Source organism: Notamacropus eugenii, chromosome 3 (genome assembly GCF_028372415.1).
Source record: "Notamacropus eugenii isolate mMacEug1 chromosome 3, mMacEug1.pri_v2, whole genome shotgun sequence".
NCBI classification, from domain to species: Eukaryota; Metazoa; Chordata; class Mammalia; order Diprotodontia; family Macropodidae; genus Notamacropus; species Notamacropus eugenii.
The window spans coordinates 404,038,679-404,057,663 of NC_092874.1; the positions used below are offsets into that span (position 1 = coordinate 404,038,679).

The following is an 18,985-nucleotide window of genomic DNA, read 5'->3' on the forward strand; positions in this document are numbered from 1 at the left end:
AACTCATTGGACAAGATTTATTCAGTTCTTATATATACTTTTCTTATATATACTTATATATACGTTTCTGTGTTTTTTGGGCTGTTTTGACATTGAAAGAATTTTTACTTAGAAGGCTTTTTTTTTTGCATTAGTATTTCATTTAAGAGATGATTTATTTCAAAACAAAATAGGCCAACAAGATAAGAAAGGACAGCTAAGAAAGATTACAGGAAATGGGTTAGTCCTTTGGGAGTTACTAGGTGTTATCATTTGGATCAGCTCTTCTTTTTGGTTTACAGGTCTTCACCCAGTATCCTGACACTCACAGCCATTAGGCACCATGTTCTTGGAACTATCACCACTGACAAACTATTGGATGTTACCGTGACCATTAAGTAAGGCTAACGTGGAGTTGAGTGGTTGGGACAAGGGAAGCTGAGGAGGCTCATATTTATAGAATTTTGAAGTGGAAGGGAGCTTTAGAGACAATCCCATAATAACATTTTATAAATGACAAAAGTAATGCCTAGAGAAATTAAATGACTTGCTGTTCCAGGTTACAAGTAGCTAGTGGTGTGTTAGAACCCATGTTTCTACCTTCCATATCCATTGTTCTACTATCCCACTTCTCTTAAATGGTATAAACATTTTTATCAGTCATTTATGTCTTACATTTCATCTTGAACTCTACTTGTGCACAAAATTACAGAGTGTTTTCATTCATCTTAGTTCAGGCTTTAGGGTGACTATTCTCTTAATTTTCCCTCCTTTAAACCTTTTCTTTTAAAGCTTGTGAAATGGAAATGAAGCCTCCTGGCTAAGGAAAGTTTATGAAAACAAAATTACAGTTCAGGTTATGTACAACTGTCTGTGTTGTTCAAAAGGGACTGCTGATTTATTTACTCTTTAAAGTTTTGATATGCAGTCAGTGATGTACATCTCATCCCTTAATTTTCTAGAGAATTTAAAGGCAATGAATCTTTGTCAAATGAAATTTAAATATGATCATTATTTCTGTCTTCCTTGGAAGCCCATTTTTGACTAATACTTCTCAGTAGTATTAACAGCAGCAGCTTTTTTATTCATTTTCACTCCTTTAAAATAGCATTTGTATGTCCTTGAGTTTTTCTGTAGTATGAGTTATATTCCAGAAGAGACAGGTCAAAGTCATACTAGGATGGAAGCAAAATGCAATGTGTCAAAAATTATAGTATAATTAAAGATAGATTCAGTTAATATTAAATATAGTCTAGGCATAATAATCACCAGTATGTTTAGCATTTTTTTCTATGAAAAAATATAATACAATTTCAGAGTTGGTCCATTCTGTACCTAAAGAAGAATCCTTTCTATAAGATACCTAGTCTATGATTATCCAGTCTCTGCTTGAAGACCTACAATGAGGGGGCAACCCACTATCTCCTGAGACAGCCCATTCATTCTGCTTTGAGGTAGCTCTGTGTATGAGGAAGTTGCTTTCCTCTCTTTCTCAGCCATATTTGTAGAATGAGCTGTTTACTTCATCTCCATTTTTTCTTCCCTTCTCAACTTTGCAGTCTGGTTTCTGACCTCATTATCCAGTTGAAGCTGCTTCCCATCAGCTTTACTCAGTCCTTGACTTGAATTCCAAACTCTGCTGTTCCATTCCTTTTCAGCCTCCTTGATGTTTCTTCTCCATGGGATTCTGTGATAATTCTTTCTCTTGGTTTTTTTTTAACCTGACTGCTGCTTTCTTGTCTCCTTCGCTAAATCAGAATCCAGCTATGTGTGTACTTCATGACCCTGCCCTGTGCCCTTTCTTTCTCTTCATTTTCTCTTTTGATGATGCCATCAGCTCATGGGGGTTAAATATCATCTCTGCAGATGGGTGTGTGTGTGTGTGTGTGTGTGTGTGTGTGTGTGTGTGTGTGTGTGTGTGTGTGTGTGTGTGTGTGTGTGTGTGTGTGTGTGTGTGTGTGTGTGTGTCTGTGTGTGTCTGTCTGTGTGTGTCTGTGTGTGTGTGTCTGTGTGTGTGTGTCTGTGTGTGTGTCTGTGTGTGTGTCTGTGTGTGTCTGTGTGTGTGTGTGTCTGTGTGTGTGTCTGTGTGTGTCTGTGTGTGTCTGTGTGTCTGTCTGTGTCTGTCTGTGTCTGTCTGTGTGTCTGTGTGTGTCTGTCTGTGTGTGTCTGTGTGTCTGTGTGTCTGTGTGTGTCTGTGTGTCTGTGTGTCTGTCTCTTTCCTAAGGTCTACTCCTTACTGCCAATTGGACATTTCAAATTCAATGTCCATTTAAAAGTCAACATTTCCAAAAGAGAACTTAATATCTTTCCCACCAAACCCACCATTTCCCAAATTTCTGTATTTTGTTCACCAGCATCCTGCTACTTTACAGTCTCAGTGTCACCCCTAACTGTACACTCATTTACCCAACATATTTAGTCAGTTACTGGATCATGTTTTTTTACCTTCATAACATTACAGTATCTCCCACCTCCTTCCTTTTCATAGCTGTCATCTTTCACCTAGATGATCATGATAATTTGAATTGTTTTCCTGGCTTAAGTTTCTTCCCACTTCAGTTTTCCACACAGCTGCCAAGGTGATTATCCCCAGGTTTGATTATGTCACTCCCACCTGTACTTCAGTGATTATCCAGTACTTCTAGGTAACTCATTTGTTGGGCTTTGCAACCTCACCCCAATTTTCCTTCCCACCCTTTTGTATATTACCCTTCCTCTATACTACAGTCCAGCCAAACTGTCTTCTTACCATTCTTCACACACCTGACTTCATTTGCCATCTTGGTGTCTTTGTGCTGGCTGTCCCTAATGTCTGCAATTCACTCTTTCTGTACCTCTTCCTTTTGGAATCCCTAGTCTTCTCCAAAGCTCAGTTCAAGGGCTACCTTTTACCTAATGTCATTCCTGATTCCTCTTCTCCCTCCAGCTGATATTCACTTCCCTCAAAAACTATCTTTTTTAATATTTTGTGTCTGCATTGTACATTTTAACCCTAAATGCGATTCTAACCCTAACCTGTTACCTGCCCAGGGTAGATTATAACCTTCTTGAGAGTAGGTACTGTAACCACTTGTTTATATTCCTAACACCTACCATAGTTTCTGGTGTGTATTAAGTAGGTGCTTAATAAATGCTTGTTGATTGATTGTAACCCTATTTCTTTTATAATAATATAATAATGTAATTTCTTTTGTAAACCCTATTATAAAACTTGTCAGCCACCCTCTAGTTGCTTCTGACACCCCAAAATTAAAATTTATAGAAGCAAGGTCCCTAATTAGTCTGCTGGTAAAAGAGATTAAATCGCTTAGTATGTGTCCTATCCCTTTCTTTTTTCCAGGTCCTCAATTGACAGTGAACCTGCCTTGGTTTTAGGCCCCTTAAAGTCTGTGCAGGAGCTCCGTAGGGAACAGCAGCTGGCTGAAATTGAGACTCGAAGGCAGGAAAGAGAGAAGAATGGCAAAGAAGAAGGAGGAGTGACAAAGCCCCCAGTACAGGAGATGGTGGATGACCTGCAGGGTCCTTTCTTATATGATTTCTCTTATTGGGCACGGTGAGTTGTTTTACTCTATGTCCCTGTTTTCCTGCTAAAATGGGGAAATGACCAGTGTTAATTCTCTTAATTGTTTTAGATCTGGAGAGAAAATCACTGTTACACCTTCATCTAAAGAACTCCTCTTTTATCCTCCTTCAGTGGAAACAATTGTTAGTGGAGGTAAAATAAAACTCATTGTGTGTGTTAGCTGTTTAACAGTGGATATTTTGCTTAATGGAAAGGGGTGATTCTTTTTTGAAATTATCAGGGGGTGCTAGCAGTAAGAAAAGCCACCTTTAGGAAGCAAAGTAGGTTATGATTTATGTTCTTAAATTCTCTAGGATCTTTTTTTTGTGGGAGTAGCAAATTTTGTTAAAAGTAGAAAGAGAATAAATCTTTTTTATGAAAACTTTTTATTCCTGTCAGAAGTAGTTTCTCCTTGTTTTTCGGGGATTTCATATATTGTTCCTTCATGCATTTTTATTTCTTGATATAAAAGTATAAGTTGTTGCTTAGCATTGTATTCTGGTATGAGACTTTATGTTTCAGTGCTCTAAATAGTTCTTTTCATGTGAATCTCGACTTAACTTCTTTTGGACCTCAGTTTTTCTATTCATTAAGTGGGCATATTAGCAATGATCTACTTGCCTCAAGCTTAAGAACTGTATCATTCCATTCTTGTTAAATTTGGTTGCTGCATTTCTTAGATATTATAAAAACATAGCTCTTCTCTCCTTTTCTTCTCTTTTAGAAAGCTGCCCTGGGAAACTGATAGAGATCTATGGAAAAGCAGGCCTATTCTTGGAGGGCCAGATTCACCCAGAGTTAGAAGGGGTTGAAATAATCATTAGTGAAAAGGGAGCCACTTCTCCACTAATAACAGTGTTCACTGATGACAAAGGTAGCTATAGGTAAGCACCTGAAATGGAAGCATTTGTATCAGTTTTTTTTTTAACTGCTTTTCTAAAGGAGCTAGGAAGCAGAGTTTCCTTGGGTTAGGTCATGTTACCTAAATCTCTTTAAGATTAAAAGCAGATCTTTATGCTTTTTTGTCTTCAAGTGTTGGACCATTGCACAGTGATCTGGAATATACTGTGACATCACAGAAGGAAGGATTTGTTTTGACTGCGCTCGAGGGAACTATTGGAGACTTCAAAGCTTTTGCCTTGGCAGGAGTGACTTTTGAGGTATTGTTCTGGTTGCTTGGTCTTGAGGTTTCATGTTATAAATAAATTAGGTGACTCAGTTGTTATAGAATGTATTTGTCGAGTTATTGAATATAGAATGTCCTTATACTAGCAGAGTGGCTAAATCTGGAATACCATTGAATTTAGGATATTTTCTGATTTTAGGATGTTTTCTGTATATTTTGGAAAGTGTGTCAAGTCTCCAGTCCTTCTGTGACTTATAATACTAGATTGTGATTTATCTTGCCATTTTAATTGTTATTTTGATGAAGTATGATATTTAAAACAAATTGTCCTTTGTGTTGAATCTGGAGATCTCCGAGTGAGAAGAGTACATTTCTTTTTGTATCTAAAGCTATGAAACAACCATATTGTGTTTTATAAGGTATGCTTAAGGAAATTTTAGAAACTCAAATTCTTGTGATCTCATCCATGAAGTAGATCGCAATTTGTCCATTTGAGTGATTCTTCTCTGTGCCTCCTCAAAGTTTGCCCTAGAGTCCACCTTATATGGTAGAGGGTTTTCTCACCTTCTTCTGACATGTCACAGGTATCACAGGAACACTCTGGCTATTCATCTCTCATCTGTCTTTTTTGCTGTATGACTAGTTCATGTTTTCTTCTTATTATACATTTTTTTTGTTGGTGAATTTTATTCCTCTTTTTCAGTTCCTATTGGTTTTACATTGCAGTCTACTCAGAGGACTTTGTATGACAAATGACATACATTTGTATGTATCATGTAATACAAGTACATTCCTTGTACTTGTATTCCCTGCATCTAGCACAGTACCTAGCACATAGTAGATACTTAATAAATGCTTGTTGATTGTATGATCCATCATATGTCTCTTTTTGGAGGTAGTTAGGTCTCACGTTTTGCTGCCAAGTATCACCACTGGTAGAAGTTTGTTTTCAAAAGACAGGTTTTTGCTTTCATGGGAAGCCTGAGGTCAGTAAAAGAGCTTTGTGATTTCTTGAAAGCAGTCTAGCCTGCTTTTGTCCTTTTCTTCAGCTTTGGATCCAGTGTTTTCCATACATACCATCAGTCCCATGTATGCGTGCTATAGGATAAGCTTTATAGGGTTTCTGTCTTCAAAAGTATGTTGAAATTTGGGCAATATGTATTCTTCAGCCACTTGGCCTTTGCTATTTGGATGGATTGATAAACAGCCATCTTCATGTTCTGGGACTTGAGGCACTATGTCATTGATAAACAGGAGTATCTGTAGGACCTCACTGTCCACAGGGAATCCCTTGTCAACCTGGACTCTGGACCTGGAGTCAGGAAGATTTGAGTTCAAATGTTATTTCAGACACTTGTAAGTCACTTAACCTTTGTCTGCCTTAATTTCATCATCTGTAAAATGCAAAGAATAATGGCATTTATCTCCCGGGGGTGTTGTGAAGATCAAATGAGAAAATATTTGTAAAGCATTTAGCATAGTGTCTGGCACATAGGTGTTTAATACATGCTTGTTTCCTCCCCTTTCCCCTATCACAGTGATGAATAACTGTGCTTCAGGTATTATTTATCTTCAGGGGTCATCATTGAAAAGTGTTATTTCTGTAGTGATGTTTTCCAAGAACTCGTAAATAATTATGATTTGTGGATTGGAGACACCTTGTAAAAGAGTATGGAAAAATGTTTTCTTGAACTGAATTCTTTTTCATAATAAAAAAAATCGGCATAGTGCGATCTTCTTGTGAAGTGGGTAAAGACATGGTCCAATGTTGCTTTTTTCAGTGACCAGAATATTCTTTCTCCCTCCCAACTCAAACCCCACAGTTGGGGAAAGAAAAAAAAAAAATCCTAAAATTATGTGTTATCTTGCACACTGAGTCTGCCTCTTGGTCAGGAAGTAGGCTTCATACTTCAACAGTGGCCTTCTGGAATTGTGGTTGTTCTTTGCCTTGATCAGAAGTATTAGGTCTTTCAAAGTTGTTTGTCTTTATGATATTGTGATTGAATAAATTGTTCTGGTTACTTCATTCTGCATCAGTTCACGCAAGCTTTCCTAGGTTCCTTCAAACTATCCTTTTCACCATTTTTATGGCGCAATAGAATTCCATTATATACATTTGCTGCAGTTTGTTCAGTCATTCCCTAATCGATAGGCATGCCTTAACTTTCAGTTCTTTGCCACCACAAAAAATGCTGCTATACTATTTTTGTAGTTTCGGACCCTTTTCCTCTATCTTTGATCTTTTTTGGGACTATATGCCTGTCAGTGACATTATGGGTCAAAGAACATTATGCACAGTTTAATTTTTTTGGGGCCTAATTCCAAATTGCTTTTTAGAATGGCTGCACCATTTCAGAGCTCTATACAGCACATTGATATGCATTTATCATTTTTATTTTTTGTCTAATTTGACATTCTGGTAGATGTGAAGGGGAACCTCAAGATCAGTCAGTGTCTGTTGAGTGCCAGGCGTGTGCCAGGCATGATGCTAAGCACTGGGAATACAGAAAGAGGCAGAAGACAGCCCCTGCCCAGGAGGAGCTCACAGTCTAATGAGGGTAGATAACGTAAACAAATACATGCAGAGCAAGCACCTACCAGTTAAGCATGAAATCATGAACAGAAGGAAGGCGCAAGAATTAAGAGGCGCTGGAGAAGGCTTCCAGTAAAAGAGGAGATTTTAGTTGGGGCTTAAAGGACTGCAGGGAGATCATTGGTGGAGTTGTTTTAATTTTATTTTTTCTAATTATTCGTGATTTGGAGCATGTTTTTCATGTGGCAGCCTCTTAATTTCCCAGGCTTCCTTCCTTTCTTCCTTATGTCATATCCTCCCTTCTGCAGGATAACTTTCCCAGTTCTCTCAGCAATTAGATCCTTCTCTTCTGATAGAACTTTCTCTCTCTACTCTTAACATACTTGTACATATCCACTTATTTACCTGTCTCCTCCATTTTAGTGTGAGAACTCTGAGGTCAGGAACCATTTTTTGCCTTTCTTTGTATCGCTAACACTGGGCACAGTTCTTGGTAGAGAGTAAAAGCATGATGAGTGTTTTTTAATTGACTGATTGACTCACTCAAGGATAATGATTACACAACAATAACGATAATAATATTAAGAATAATAGCATTTAGGTAGCATTTTAATGATTGCAAAGTTCCTTATATATGTTATTTCATCCAATCCTTGGAATAATCAGATGCTATTAACCTTTGGCCTTTGCTTCTGCCTGAGTAATGCTTTCCCCGTCTATTTCTTCCCATTTTCATTAAGAAAGTCATTCATGGGTAATATGAAAGAACATTGTTTTGATATTACTTTATTATACAGATAAAATCTGAAGATGACCAGCCACTTGCTGGAGTCCTCTTATCCCTCAGTGGGGGAGTGTTCCGTTCCAACCTTCTGACTCAGGACAATGGGATGCTGACCTTTTCCAACTTGGTAGTGTATTCATTTATAATTTGCTGCTGTTTTACTATGGGAGAGGGCAATATATATATTCCAAGTGTTCGTCTTGTAAATGTGAAAAAGAAAACCAATTTGTAGCGTTTCAGATCCTCTGGAGACTAAATCCAATTAGAACATTGTTAGTACCAGAACTTCAACTGCTGATTCATGTTTCTCTCTTCACAATCATTGCATTTTCTTGCCTTCCACCTGTCACAAAGATGTTGTAATTAATTACCCTGGCCACAGCTCCTTCTGCATATCTCCCATTGTTTCACAGCAGGATTGCAATGTTTATGATCTTGAGCATTGTAAGTTAGTTATTTTTTGTGTTTCTTTTCAAGAACGTGTACAACATACTGGAAAAACATCACTCAGATCAGTCACTAGTGTATCCTCAGAGTATACATTAATAGCCATCATGTCAGTCACAAAGATAGGATAAGGATGATCTTTCTTAGCCCATTAAGAGTCAGGAAAGCTATATTAGTGGTAGTTCTGACCTCAGTTTCTTCATTCTCACTGGGTTGGAAATGCTCTAGCGCAAACCTCCCATTTTGGTTGTTTCTTGGCAGAGCCCAGGGCAGTATTACTTTAAACCCATGATGAAGGAGTTTCGTTTTGAACCTTCCTCACAAATGATTGAAGTGCAAGAAGGGCAGAATCTGAAGATCGCCATCACTGGTTACAGAACAGCTTATAGGTAAGCTTCCCTGGGTCTCACAAACCAAGCTCTACACGTGGCAGCTAAAGTGTGGCATCTGATTTAGAGCTGTGCTGTGTGAAAAGCATACAGTGAACGTTTTCCTTTTTTCTGTAAGAGTGTTAGAGGAAGAGGAGGACATGTTTTGAGTTGAAAAAATGATTTTTTGACTAGACTTGACCTAGAATAGCCTTGGCTTGAGTTAAATTGGAGAGACAATGTACTTTGAATGGAGCTATGTGTGTAATGAATGTTTTGTTCGTTACAGTGAACAAAAGAGTGAGGGGAAGGGATTGGAAAGTTGAATATTTTTTTGAGAAAATATGGTTTTGAAAAGTTGAAATTAATTTTTGCTTTCTTAAATATTTCATTTTCTGGAGAAAGTCTTACATTATAATTTTTCATGGACTTTGGAAAAATACTTAAAAATAAGAATTGACTGTGATGCACATAATATGTGATTAATACAGGAAATATTTAGAAGTAGACCACATAGTTAAATTTGTTTGGTATGTTGGAAGACTGAGTGGTTTGTACTGTTTTGTTCTGTAAATTTTATGCTCATTTTATCTGTTATCAAATGTAAGTCATTTTACCTGAAATCTTTTATCTGCTGTTAAATACTATGGGATGCTCACAGGCTCCTTTCTTCCTTCCCGCTGTTCTCTCTAGTTGCTATGGTTCAATTTCTTCTCTAAATGGGGAGCCAGAACAAGGAGTTGCTGTGGAAGCAGTAGGACAGGGTGATTGCAGTATTTATGGGGAAGATACTGCAACTGATGAAGAGGGAAAATTCAGACTTCGAGGATTATTGGTAAGAATCAAAACTTCATTATACTTTCTGTAGTTCTTTGCATCATATTGTTTAGCGAGATGGTTGGATGTTACCATTTTATTTAGCTAAATGTTTTCTTTGATGCTTGATAGGCATCCCACCTCTCAAAAGACTTTGTGTGTGGAGTGAGGCATTTATGTTTAGACTTGGCCATTGTGTGAATTTGTTTTACTTAACTATACTTATTTGTTTATAAAGAAGGGTTCTTCTATTGGAGGTGCCATGTGGGGAGCCATTGGGAAGTGACAGCGATAATTAAAAAAATAACATCAATAAAGCATTTAAAAAGGAAAAAGAATCACCACTTCAGATTTGTTATTTTGCCCAAGATTATTTTGGATAGAGATATGTTGTTCAAGAACTCCACAGGAAATCGTGACTAGGGTTATGAACAGAATCAAGTTTTTGTTATTGAATCTTTTTATAGGCATGCCTTTTGTCAAAGCCTGGAAGTTAACTTTACACAGTTAGACAGTATTGCTGAGAATAAAGGCCAATCACCTGTGTTCTGCCATAGGTTTTGAGCCTGGGCTAGTGCACTTGGTGTGTTCTCTAGACACGGAAATGATAAGGTGCCATCTGTTTCACACTGGTTTTGTGACAGTATCTTAAAAAATATCAGTATCTTTTATTTTTAATATCACCTTCATGTCTAAATATATCCCTCCTCTACCCAGTGAACTATCCCTTGTAAAAAGAGAAAAAAAGGCAGTTCAGCGAAATTAATCAATACATTGACTATATCTGAGAGTATACACAGTGTTCTGTACCCATCATACCCTTCTCTGCAATGAAGGGAGATTTTCATTTGTTTTCTTCAGGCTTTTGAAAATTTGCATTGTTGTAGTTATTCGGTATATTGTTTTCCTGACTGTGCTTACTTCACTGTGTATCAGTTTATTTTATTAAGTGTTCCCCTGTTTCTCTGAATTCTTTTTTATTATTTCTTGGAGCACAGTAGTTTTGTATTTATGTTCTACAATTTAACATTCCCTGGCTGATGGGTATCCACTTTGCTTCCAGTATCTTGCTACTACACAAAATGCAGCTATGAATATTTCATTATATATCTCTATTTACCTATCTTTCTATGTAGGACTTTTGTTTCTATCTTTGAACTCTTTTGCTTCTAACAGTTGCATCTGGGTCATAGGAGATGGAATTTGAGCCACTTTTTAAAAACATAATTCCAAGTTGCATTCCAGAATGGTTGGCCAGATTCACTTCTCTTAATGTGCTAGTTTTCATCTTGTTCTTGTCAAACTCATAATGTTTCAGAATTTCTTTTGTTCAAAGGTACAAAAAACTATTTGAAATGAGATTGCTTCAGATCCGAGGTAAACCACAAAATATGTAACTGGTGATCAGAAATTGGTTAGTCCTGTGGTTAGTTTTAAGGCTACTTCTCTAATGATAATAATTTAGATTTATATAATGCTTTTTAAAGTTTATAAAGTACTTTCCTCACAACTGTGTGAAGCAGGTAATTCAACCTTTATTCCCAGAAGTTAAATAACTTTCTTAAAGTCACCTAAGTAGTAAATTTCAGAGCAGGTTTAGATTGCATATTGAATGTTCTTTCCACTCTACCAGAATATCTCTCAGTAGAGGGTTAACAGATTTTGTTCATTGGGGGAGAAGTAATACTTTCTTGATTAAGGCCAGAAAGCGTTGTATGTACTGAACTTTTTCAGGATTTGTCATTGATTTTATTTGCAGCCTGGATGTGTATACCATGTCCAACTCAAGGTAGAAGGTAATGAACATATTGAAAGAGCCCTCCCCCAGCATCGAGTAATTGAGGTAAGGCATTTAACCCTGAAATAAATCTTTAATGATTAGCTCATATTCTAAAATATTGAATTAGCTGCCTGCATTTCACTTAGCTGGGGAGCTTCAGATCTTAATAAAAGGTCCTCTTAGGATAATATTTCTTTATAAGTAGTTCCTGTAGCATGAAAAAGTATAATATTAGCATCATTAGAACAATTCATTTTGATAAGAAATTTAAGCAGTTGGTTTCTTGTTCTCTCTCAAGCTGCAATTTCCTCAGGGAATTTAAGGTATATGCTTATGGAGTTTTTCAGATCAAGGACATGAAAGAGAACATTGGTTTAAATGGTAAAGGATTGCTTCATTGTTGTTACCCAATTTTCCCTTATCCAAATGAACTTCTCTCTTATCTCTTGACTTCCAGAAAAGGTTAATTAGCCTTCCATTAGATGAACAGTCTGTTTGCAGTGAAGGTCATTATTCAAACTAAATTGTCTAGGTAACAAAGTATATATTAAATTCAGCAGAAAGCAGACCAGGATTTTCATGTAGGACATACCTCCTCTAATCTCTGCCTTCTGCTGCCTCTCTAGAAAAGTAACTGACTTGATTAAGTTTATATTTTGTAGTTGTCATTCTGTAGATAGAGTCTAAGGTAGCAAAGGTAGCATGTGGCACCTTGATTTGAAAAGGACTGTGGTGGCTGACATGATAAGTTCGGGTACTGTTTTGTACTCATATTTTTGAGGGGAATGGTAGTTTTCTTTAGACCAGTAAATAAGTCTTGTTCAGTTCCATTAGCGAAAGCAGCTATTTGGATATAAAGTAAATTCCAAGAATTTACATAACTAGAAAAAGTTATTTTCTTTGATTAATTCTTAGTGATGTGCATTTATTCTTTAATATATTTTAGGTTGGTAATTCTGATATTGATGATGTAAATATCATAGCTTTCCGGCAGATTAGCCAATTTGATTTAAGTGGAAATGTGATCACTTCCTCTGAATATCTTCCTTCATTATGGGTAAGCTTAAATCTATGTTTTTAATATAAATTTGACTTTCTTTGACTTTAAGATGAGTGGGAGCCATTATTAGTGACCAGCAGACTACTGCTGAAATACCAAGTATGTTCTAAATTAAAAAAATTAATATAAAGTATGGCAGTAGTTACAGTTAGGATTTTAATGTTTGATTACAGCACTGTCAGAATTAATACAGGCAGTTACTGAGTTTTTAAAAATAAAACTGATCTGATTCAAGTGACCACATTTATCTACAGTTAGTCTTTGTGCAGATTGTAGAGGAAAGCTGATGAATAATCAATATAGCCTGGGGCTTAAAGCAGAAAGACATTGTTAAGATGATTTAATACCATTTGCTCACTTAGCTTTTTGCTAAAAGGTTCTTTTCATTTAGTGTTCTTGAGGGTGTTCATTTAGTGTTTTTGCAATTTTATAATTGTACTTCAAATTCAGATTTATTTGGAGGGAATTTTGCGTTTTAATTCTTCTGACCATCCACTTTCATAAAATGAGGGAAAACTGACAATTTAGGCTCACAGAAAGTATGATGCTGGCTTTATCATTGGATAAGCATAGGCTTGAGCCTTCACAGCACTTAGCGTCTGTCAAGACTGTACACGGCTCTTCCTTTCGCTCCTTTGCTCACAGTTCAGAGGACAGAAAGTGGGTCCTTTAGCCTGAGAAAAATTAATAATATTTTTTAAAACCCCACTAAAGTGCTTCTTGAGGCAAAAGAGGGAGCTAAATGCGGGATAGGAGTACTTTTTTAGGTTTTAGGTGGAACGTAATTTTGAAGCAAAGAGATGAGGAAGCCTTAAATTTTATGAATCCCACCTTGTGAGGGCCTCGGATGATTGATTGATGAGGGTATTATAAATAAATTGCCAGACTTGGCCATTTTCTTATTCAAATAGCTATGCTTTTAAAGAATCCTTTCTCTTAAGAATTAAAGATATACCCGGGATGTCCAAAATGTGAGTCCTGTTCTGGATTCAAAAGCTCTCTGAAATGCTGTTTGATCCCTTATTGTTTTACTCTCGCAGGTAAAGCTTTACAAAAGTGAAAATCTCGACAATCCAATTCAGACGGTCTCTTTGGGCCAGTCTCTCTTCTTCCATTTCCCACCATTGCTTAGAGATGGAGAGGTAATAGACATTACTGGATTTTTGTTTTTGTTTTTGTTCTTGTTTCCCTTATACTCAAAAAAAAAAATTATGAGCATAAAACACAAAAGTTTATGGGCCTACTCTCCCACTTCTTTGCTGATAGTCAAGAGGGTTTGGATTATCTTGTTAATGTTATTTCTAATAAAAAATAGGCCACCTGTTTTGTGGATGGAGAGAACAAACTTCAAGGATTTTGTGGATTATTTTAATGGTATAGGTTCATATTCTGCAATCTCTTTGAGGAGTCTCAGTTGATAGAGACAATGATTTCTACTTGATAAGGCCAAATTTCTTGGTCATTTCCCAAATCTAACCTGCCACCGTATTCTGTGGGATGATAAAGTAGTTTTTGTATATGAAGTGTAGCTTTAAGATAATTTGATGGTTACAGGAATGGGGAACCTGCAACCTCGAGGCCACATGTGACCTTCTAGGTCCTCAAATGTGACCCTTGACTGAATCCAAACAAATTCAAAGGTTATTTGTTCTGTGAAGTTTGGATTCAGTCAGAGGGCCACACTTGAGGCCCTAGAGGGTCTTGAGGTCACAGGTTCCCTAACTCTAGTTTAAAAAAAAAGGATTTCAGAGTTTATATATCCCAAGTAAATATTTCTCTTAAATTAGTGTCCTTGAATTCTGTCTGCTTATTATAGCAATACTACCATTACTTTAAAACATTTCTTTAAAAAAAATTAAATCTACTCTCTGGATATTTGCCCACTATTTAAGGATATTCATGAAAATGTGCTGTAGGCTCTGATAACAATTCTCAGAGAAGAGTTCTAAAAAAGATTTTGAGCAAAGCAGTTTGAGAAAAAGGAGAAGAGATTGAGCCCTAGATGGGCCACTGCACTCTGTGGCCAGAGCCCTCCACTTCTATTCCTTCTACCCCTGGGAGGTTCTGTTGTCATCACTATGCTCCAGAGAGGCTGAAGGTCATGCAAAGGCTACTATTATTTGCTGTCCCTGCCCCTCTGAAATTAGAATCCATACCTGGAAAGGTTTTTGAAAAGAATATAGAGATACTATCCACACGGGAAAGGCTAGCACAAGGGTGGGACTAGCCCTGCAGAACAAGGAGATGCCAAAACAAGACAAGCACAGACAACTGAAAGTGTTAGAGAACTGTAATTCTAGCGGCAGTACAGTTTGAAACACTGTTTTTGAAATAAAGTTTTATAAAAATGTTGAATTTGCTTTACTTTTTAAAAAAAGGTGTTTCTTTGTTTTAAATAAATTTTGTTGATGTCTTTTTTTAATATTACCTATGTTTTCCAATGTAGTATTCTCCCACAGAACTATCCCTTATTAAAACAAATAAAAAAGGGGAAAAAAATTTCTGCAGAAACTAACCAATATATCAGAAAGGTCTGCCATTTCTATAGAATGTTCTACAGTCATGCTCTTCTACTTCTGCAGAGAAGGGGGAGGGAGATGCCTTTGTGTAGCTCCTCTTTGGGCTTGGTCTTGGTCATTTTCGTTCTGTGGCCTTCAGTTTTGAGTGTGGCATTGTTGTTCTTTCCATTTACTTTGTTGTAGTCGTTTTGTGTATTTGTTTTCCTTGTTCTGCTTACTTCACTTTGCATCATTTCACCTAAGATTTCTCTTACTTCTTTGTATTCATATTCATGATTTTTCACAGCGCAGATAAATACATTTCAAATTTATGTCTCAGAATCTGTTTAGCCTTTCCCCAGTTGACTTTGTTTCCAGTTCTTTGCTACTAAAAAATGTTGTGCTGTGAATATTTTGGTATAGATGAAATCTGTCTTGTATCCCTTTGGAGGATTATATGCTTAGCAGTGGAGTCTCTGGGTCAAAGGGTATGGATATTTGAATCCCATTCTTCCTCACTCCCTTTTCCTCTTTCCCCCTCTTTTTAAGCATAATTCCACATTACTTTTCAGAACGGTTACACCAGTTTGCAGTTCAGTCAACAGTGTGTTAGTATGCCTGTCTTCTCGTAGTACCCCCAACATTAAGTACTCCAATCTTTTGCCATTTTTAGCAATTTCCTGGGTGTGAAGTAAAATCTCAGAGTTGTTTTGATTTTCATTTCCCTTTTTGGTGATTTGGAGCAATCTTTTCATATTGGTTTAAGCCTTTCTGTAGTTATTGATGATGAATTTCTTCCCTTTTTTTTAATGGACAGAATTATGTTGTATTACTGGACTCTACGCTATCCAAATCCCAGTATGACTACACCTTGCCTCAGGTTTCTTTCACTGCCATTGGATATCACAAACATATTACTTTGATTTTTAATCCTACAGTAAGTAAAAGGGGAATTACTTTTACTGGGAAAGAAAAGTATGTGAAAATGTAGAGACTTTAGCTGTTTAACATAGATTCCTTAAGCCAAGTTATAATTGTTTTTTTTGTTTTGTTTTGTTAATTTATGGTTTTCTAATTCAATATACTCCCTAGCACCTTCTGTCTGAGTTTGATACCACTATATTATCCTGCCTTTTAGGTAGTAGTGAGCTAACATTTATGTAGCACTTTAAGCTTTGCAAAGCACTTTATAGAGATGATCTTTTTCACCCTCCCAGTAGTTGTGGAATCGTAGGTAATATGGTGGTTGTTGTCCTTATTTTACGCATGAAGAAACATACCCACAGAAGCTAAATAACCTGGAGCCAATAAGCATCAGAAGTGAGATTTGAACCCAGGGCTCTCCTGACCCCAAGTCTTATACTCTCTACTCCTTGACTGAGTAGGAGAGAATCTGACCAGATTCCTACCTTGTAAAGTGAAGGTAACTATGCAGTTGTATGAGGTGTTTTCAGCAGAGCCTCAAATTCTAGGATTTTGGAAACCATAGTTTAGGTGACACAGGGATGAAATGGCTAATATATTCCTTTCAGACCCAGCAATGTTAGAAAATGCCAGAGATGATCATTTAGATGAAGTCTTTGTCTCTGCTTTGGTGCGCATCCAAACCCTTGGTGAAATGGGGGGGCAGGGGGTTTGTGAAATGGCGCTGATGGATTAAGGATGCAGATATGCCCGTGTGCTTCCTTGCCAGCAGAGCTGAAGCAGAATGATCTCTCAAACCTGGATACTTAGGGACCTAGTGTCAGGTAAATAGAGATACCTTTGGTGATGGCTCTGCAGTCAAACCCAGCTTATAATGCATCACCTTTGCAAAGCTGGGAAGGTGAGCCAAGCAAAGACTGTCTATAGGAGTGACAGACTTAGTAACTAGATTTCTTTATTATACTAATCAGGCAAAGGCAGCATATGTGTTAACCATTAAGCACTTCTTAAAATCAGCAAGTATGGAACACTAATCAGTGCATCATCATAATTTCTTTTTATTCATTCATTTGATTATATTTATTTTAATGCAGGTAACATGGTATATACTAACCAATGTTGCTATAAATACAAATTTCTTGGCATTGGGACATGGGAAACTAATTTTTTGGGTCTTGTCCTTTAATATGTGCCTTTGGGAAAAGTCAGTTCGTTTATCTGGGACTCATTTTATTCTTCTATAAAATGGGATTGAAAATGTTTTTCACTTGGCCATTTTGGGCAGTATTGATAGGTGATGTCTATACAGGGTATTCCATAAGTCTTAGTAAAGTTTTAAACTATTAAAAATTAAAATTGCACCAAGGCTTTTTAGATACTCTATATGTAGCTTGAATCTCTTGGACTGGTAGGGATAGGGACTGGAACTGTGATTTCATTAGAAAATAGGAAACTCATGGGTAAGGAAACTCCGTTTACCAATGCAGATTGGCACCTTCTGTACAACTTACAGTCTTAGAGAGCTACCTACAGCTCTGAGAAGTTAAATTACTTGTCCAGGGTCACACAGCCAGGATGTGTCAGAATGAGGACTTGAACCCAGACCTTCTTGGTTTTAAGGTACACCACACTGCCTATATGTACAACGTAAATGTGTATGATATTATGGATAATTTAGGAATGAACTTTTTTCTTGATGTTTTGATGTTTTCAGAGGAAATTACCTGAACAAGATATTGCCCAAGGATCTTACATCGCATTGCCCCTGACATTGCTTCTGCTGCTAGCAGGTTATAACCATGATAAGGTAGGAATTCTATAATTCATCAAGAGTAGTTAAGAGTAATGGGCTCAAGGTATGAGTCAAAGAGAGCTTTCTTCCTCCGTTGCTTTGGAAATGTCCACTAAAGAAGGCCCCGCTAGAGTCAGATGTGAAAATGTGTAGTAGCCCTCAGGTTCTAGAAAAAGAGAGGCGCATAGGCGCATGTCTGTATCTGTGGTTTGTGAATGTGTATTACTAGGGTTGATCTTGACTGAAGAATTTGGGCTCCTTTTAGGTTTTTTATTCCCATCCTTTTTTCTGTCTCCTCTAGCTTATTCCTTTGTTGTTGCAATTGTCAAGCCGACTGCAGGGAGTACGAGCCCTTGGTCAAACTGCTTCTGACATTGGTGCCCCAGAGGAGGTAAAGAGGCAGGCAAAGAAGCAGAAGACTCGTCGGACATGAAGAGAAAGACGTTACCTAGACTTGGACCTAGAGCAGGCTGGAGGCTGGGGCTTCTGGCTGCACAGTGCATTGGATAAGTGATGGACTGCAGAAAACTTCAGAGAAATTTCTGTTTATTCCACAGCCCTCCCTCAGTACACTTGTACTTTCTCTTTCAATTCTCTATGACCCCTCACTGTTTTAAAATTGAGAGTCACATGAATGGACCCCCTCTCACTTTGCTAAGCACATATTTTGGAATTGAAGATAATTTATTTTTTTGTCATGGAAATATTTTAAGCTCTGCTGGTGATGTGAGAAAGTAACTTATCTTCGGCATTAATTTGCAAGAGGAATTCCAGTCCAATAAACAAGATTCTCAGTTTCTTTAAAGTTGTAATTTTTTTTGGGGGGGTGGTAATGGTGTTTTTTTATTTTATTTTATTTTATTTTACATTTGGGACCTGTTTAATAAATAGGCTATATCAATTTCCAGGAAGTTGTGTTGATTTCAGGAAAACAGTAAATTTGGACTGATACATATTGTATTAGGATGTGCACAGGAATTTCTAAGTTCTGAAATTAACAGCTTTGGCCTCATTTCTTGGTTAGTAATTAAGTTGTTTTAAGCACAACCCTAATAGGAGAATGTGATCCAGAAAAGTAAAGTTAAATATAGTATGTAAGTCAGTGGCGAATAGGATAGAATTGAGTAGTTTTCTGCCTGTTTAGTCAGTCCACTTAAGTGGCTGTTGAGTTGCCTGCTATTAGCTGGTTTTACATGTGTTGCCTGCTTTTTACCTTGGAAGATTATGAATTTTACATTGAAAATCTTGGGACAGATGCAATACCTGTCCCATTTCTGATAGTGTTTTCTTAGCATTACTTCATATGGATGCCCAGA

At 37.0% G+C, this 18,985-nt stretch overlaps 1 protein-coding gene across 1 annotated transcript in view; it reads left to right on the forward strand.

The window, feature by feature from the left end:
* The window catches only part of LOC140497297 (BOS complex subunit NOMO1), a 48,046-nt gene extending 29,578 nt beyond the window's left edge, over positions 1–18,468 (forward strand). The window contains exons 18-31 of the mRNA XM_072598096.1: positions 282–377; positions 3,320–3,532; positions 3,612–3,694; positions 4,266–4,425; positions 4,575–4,701; positions 7,998–8,111; positions 8,693–8,820; positions 9,493–9,634; positions 11,375–11,458; positions 12,342–12,452; positions 13,496–13,597; positions 15,771–15,890; positions 17,592–17,684; positions 17,971–18,468. Of these exons, the coding sequence (XP_072454197.1) occupies positions 282–377; positions 3,320–3,532; positions 3,612–3,694; positions 4,266–4,425; positions 4,575–4,701; positions 7,998–8,111; positions 8,693–8,820; positions 9,493–9,634; positions 11,375–11,458; positions 12,342–12,452; positions 13,496–13,597; positions 15,771–15,890; positions 17,592–17,684; positions 17,971–18,102 (1,705 nt within the window). The 3' untranslated portion in view covers positions 18,103–18,468. The remainder of the gene's footprint in view (positions 1–281; positions 378–3,319; positions 3,533–3,611; positions 3,695–4,265; positions 4,426–4,574; positions 4,702–7,997; positions 8,112–8,692; positions 8,821–9,492; positions 9,635–11,374; positions 11,459–12,341; positions 12,453–13,495; positions 13,598–15,770; positions 15,891–17,591; positions 17,685–17,970) is intronic.
* Positions 18,469–18,985: the final 517 nt, after the last annotated feature.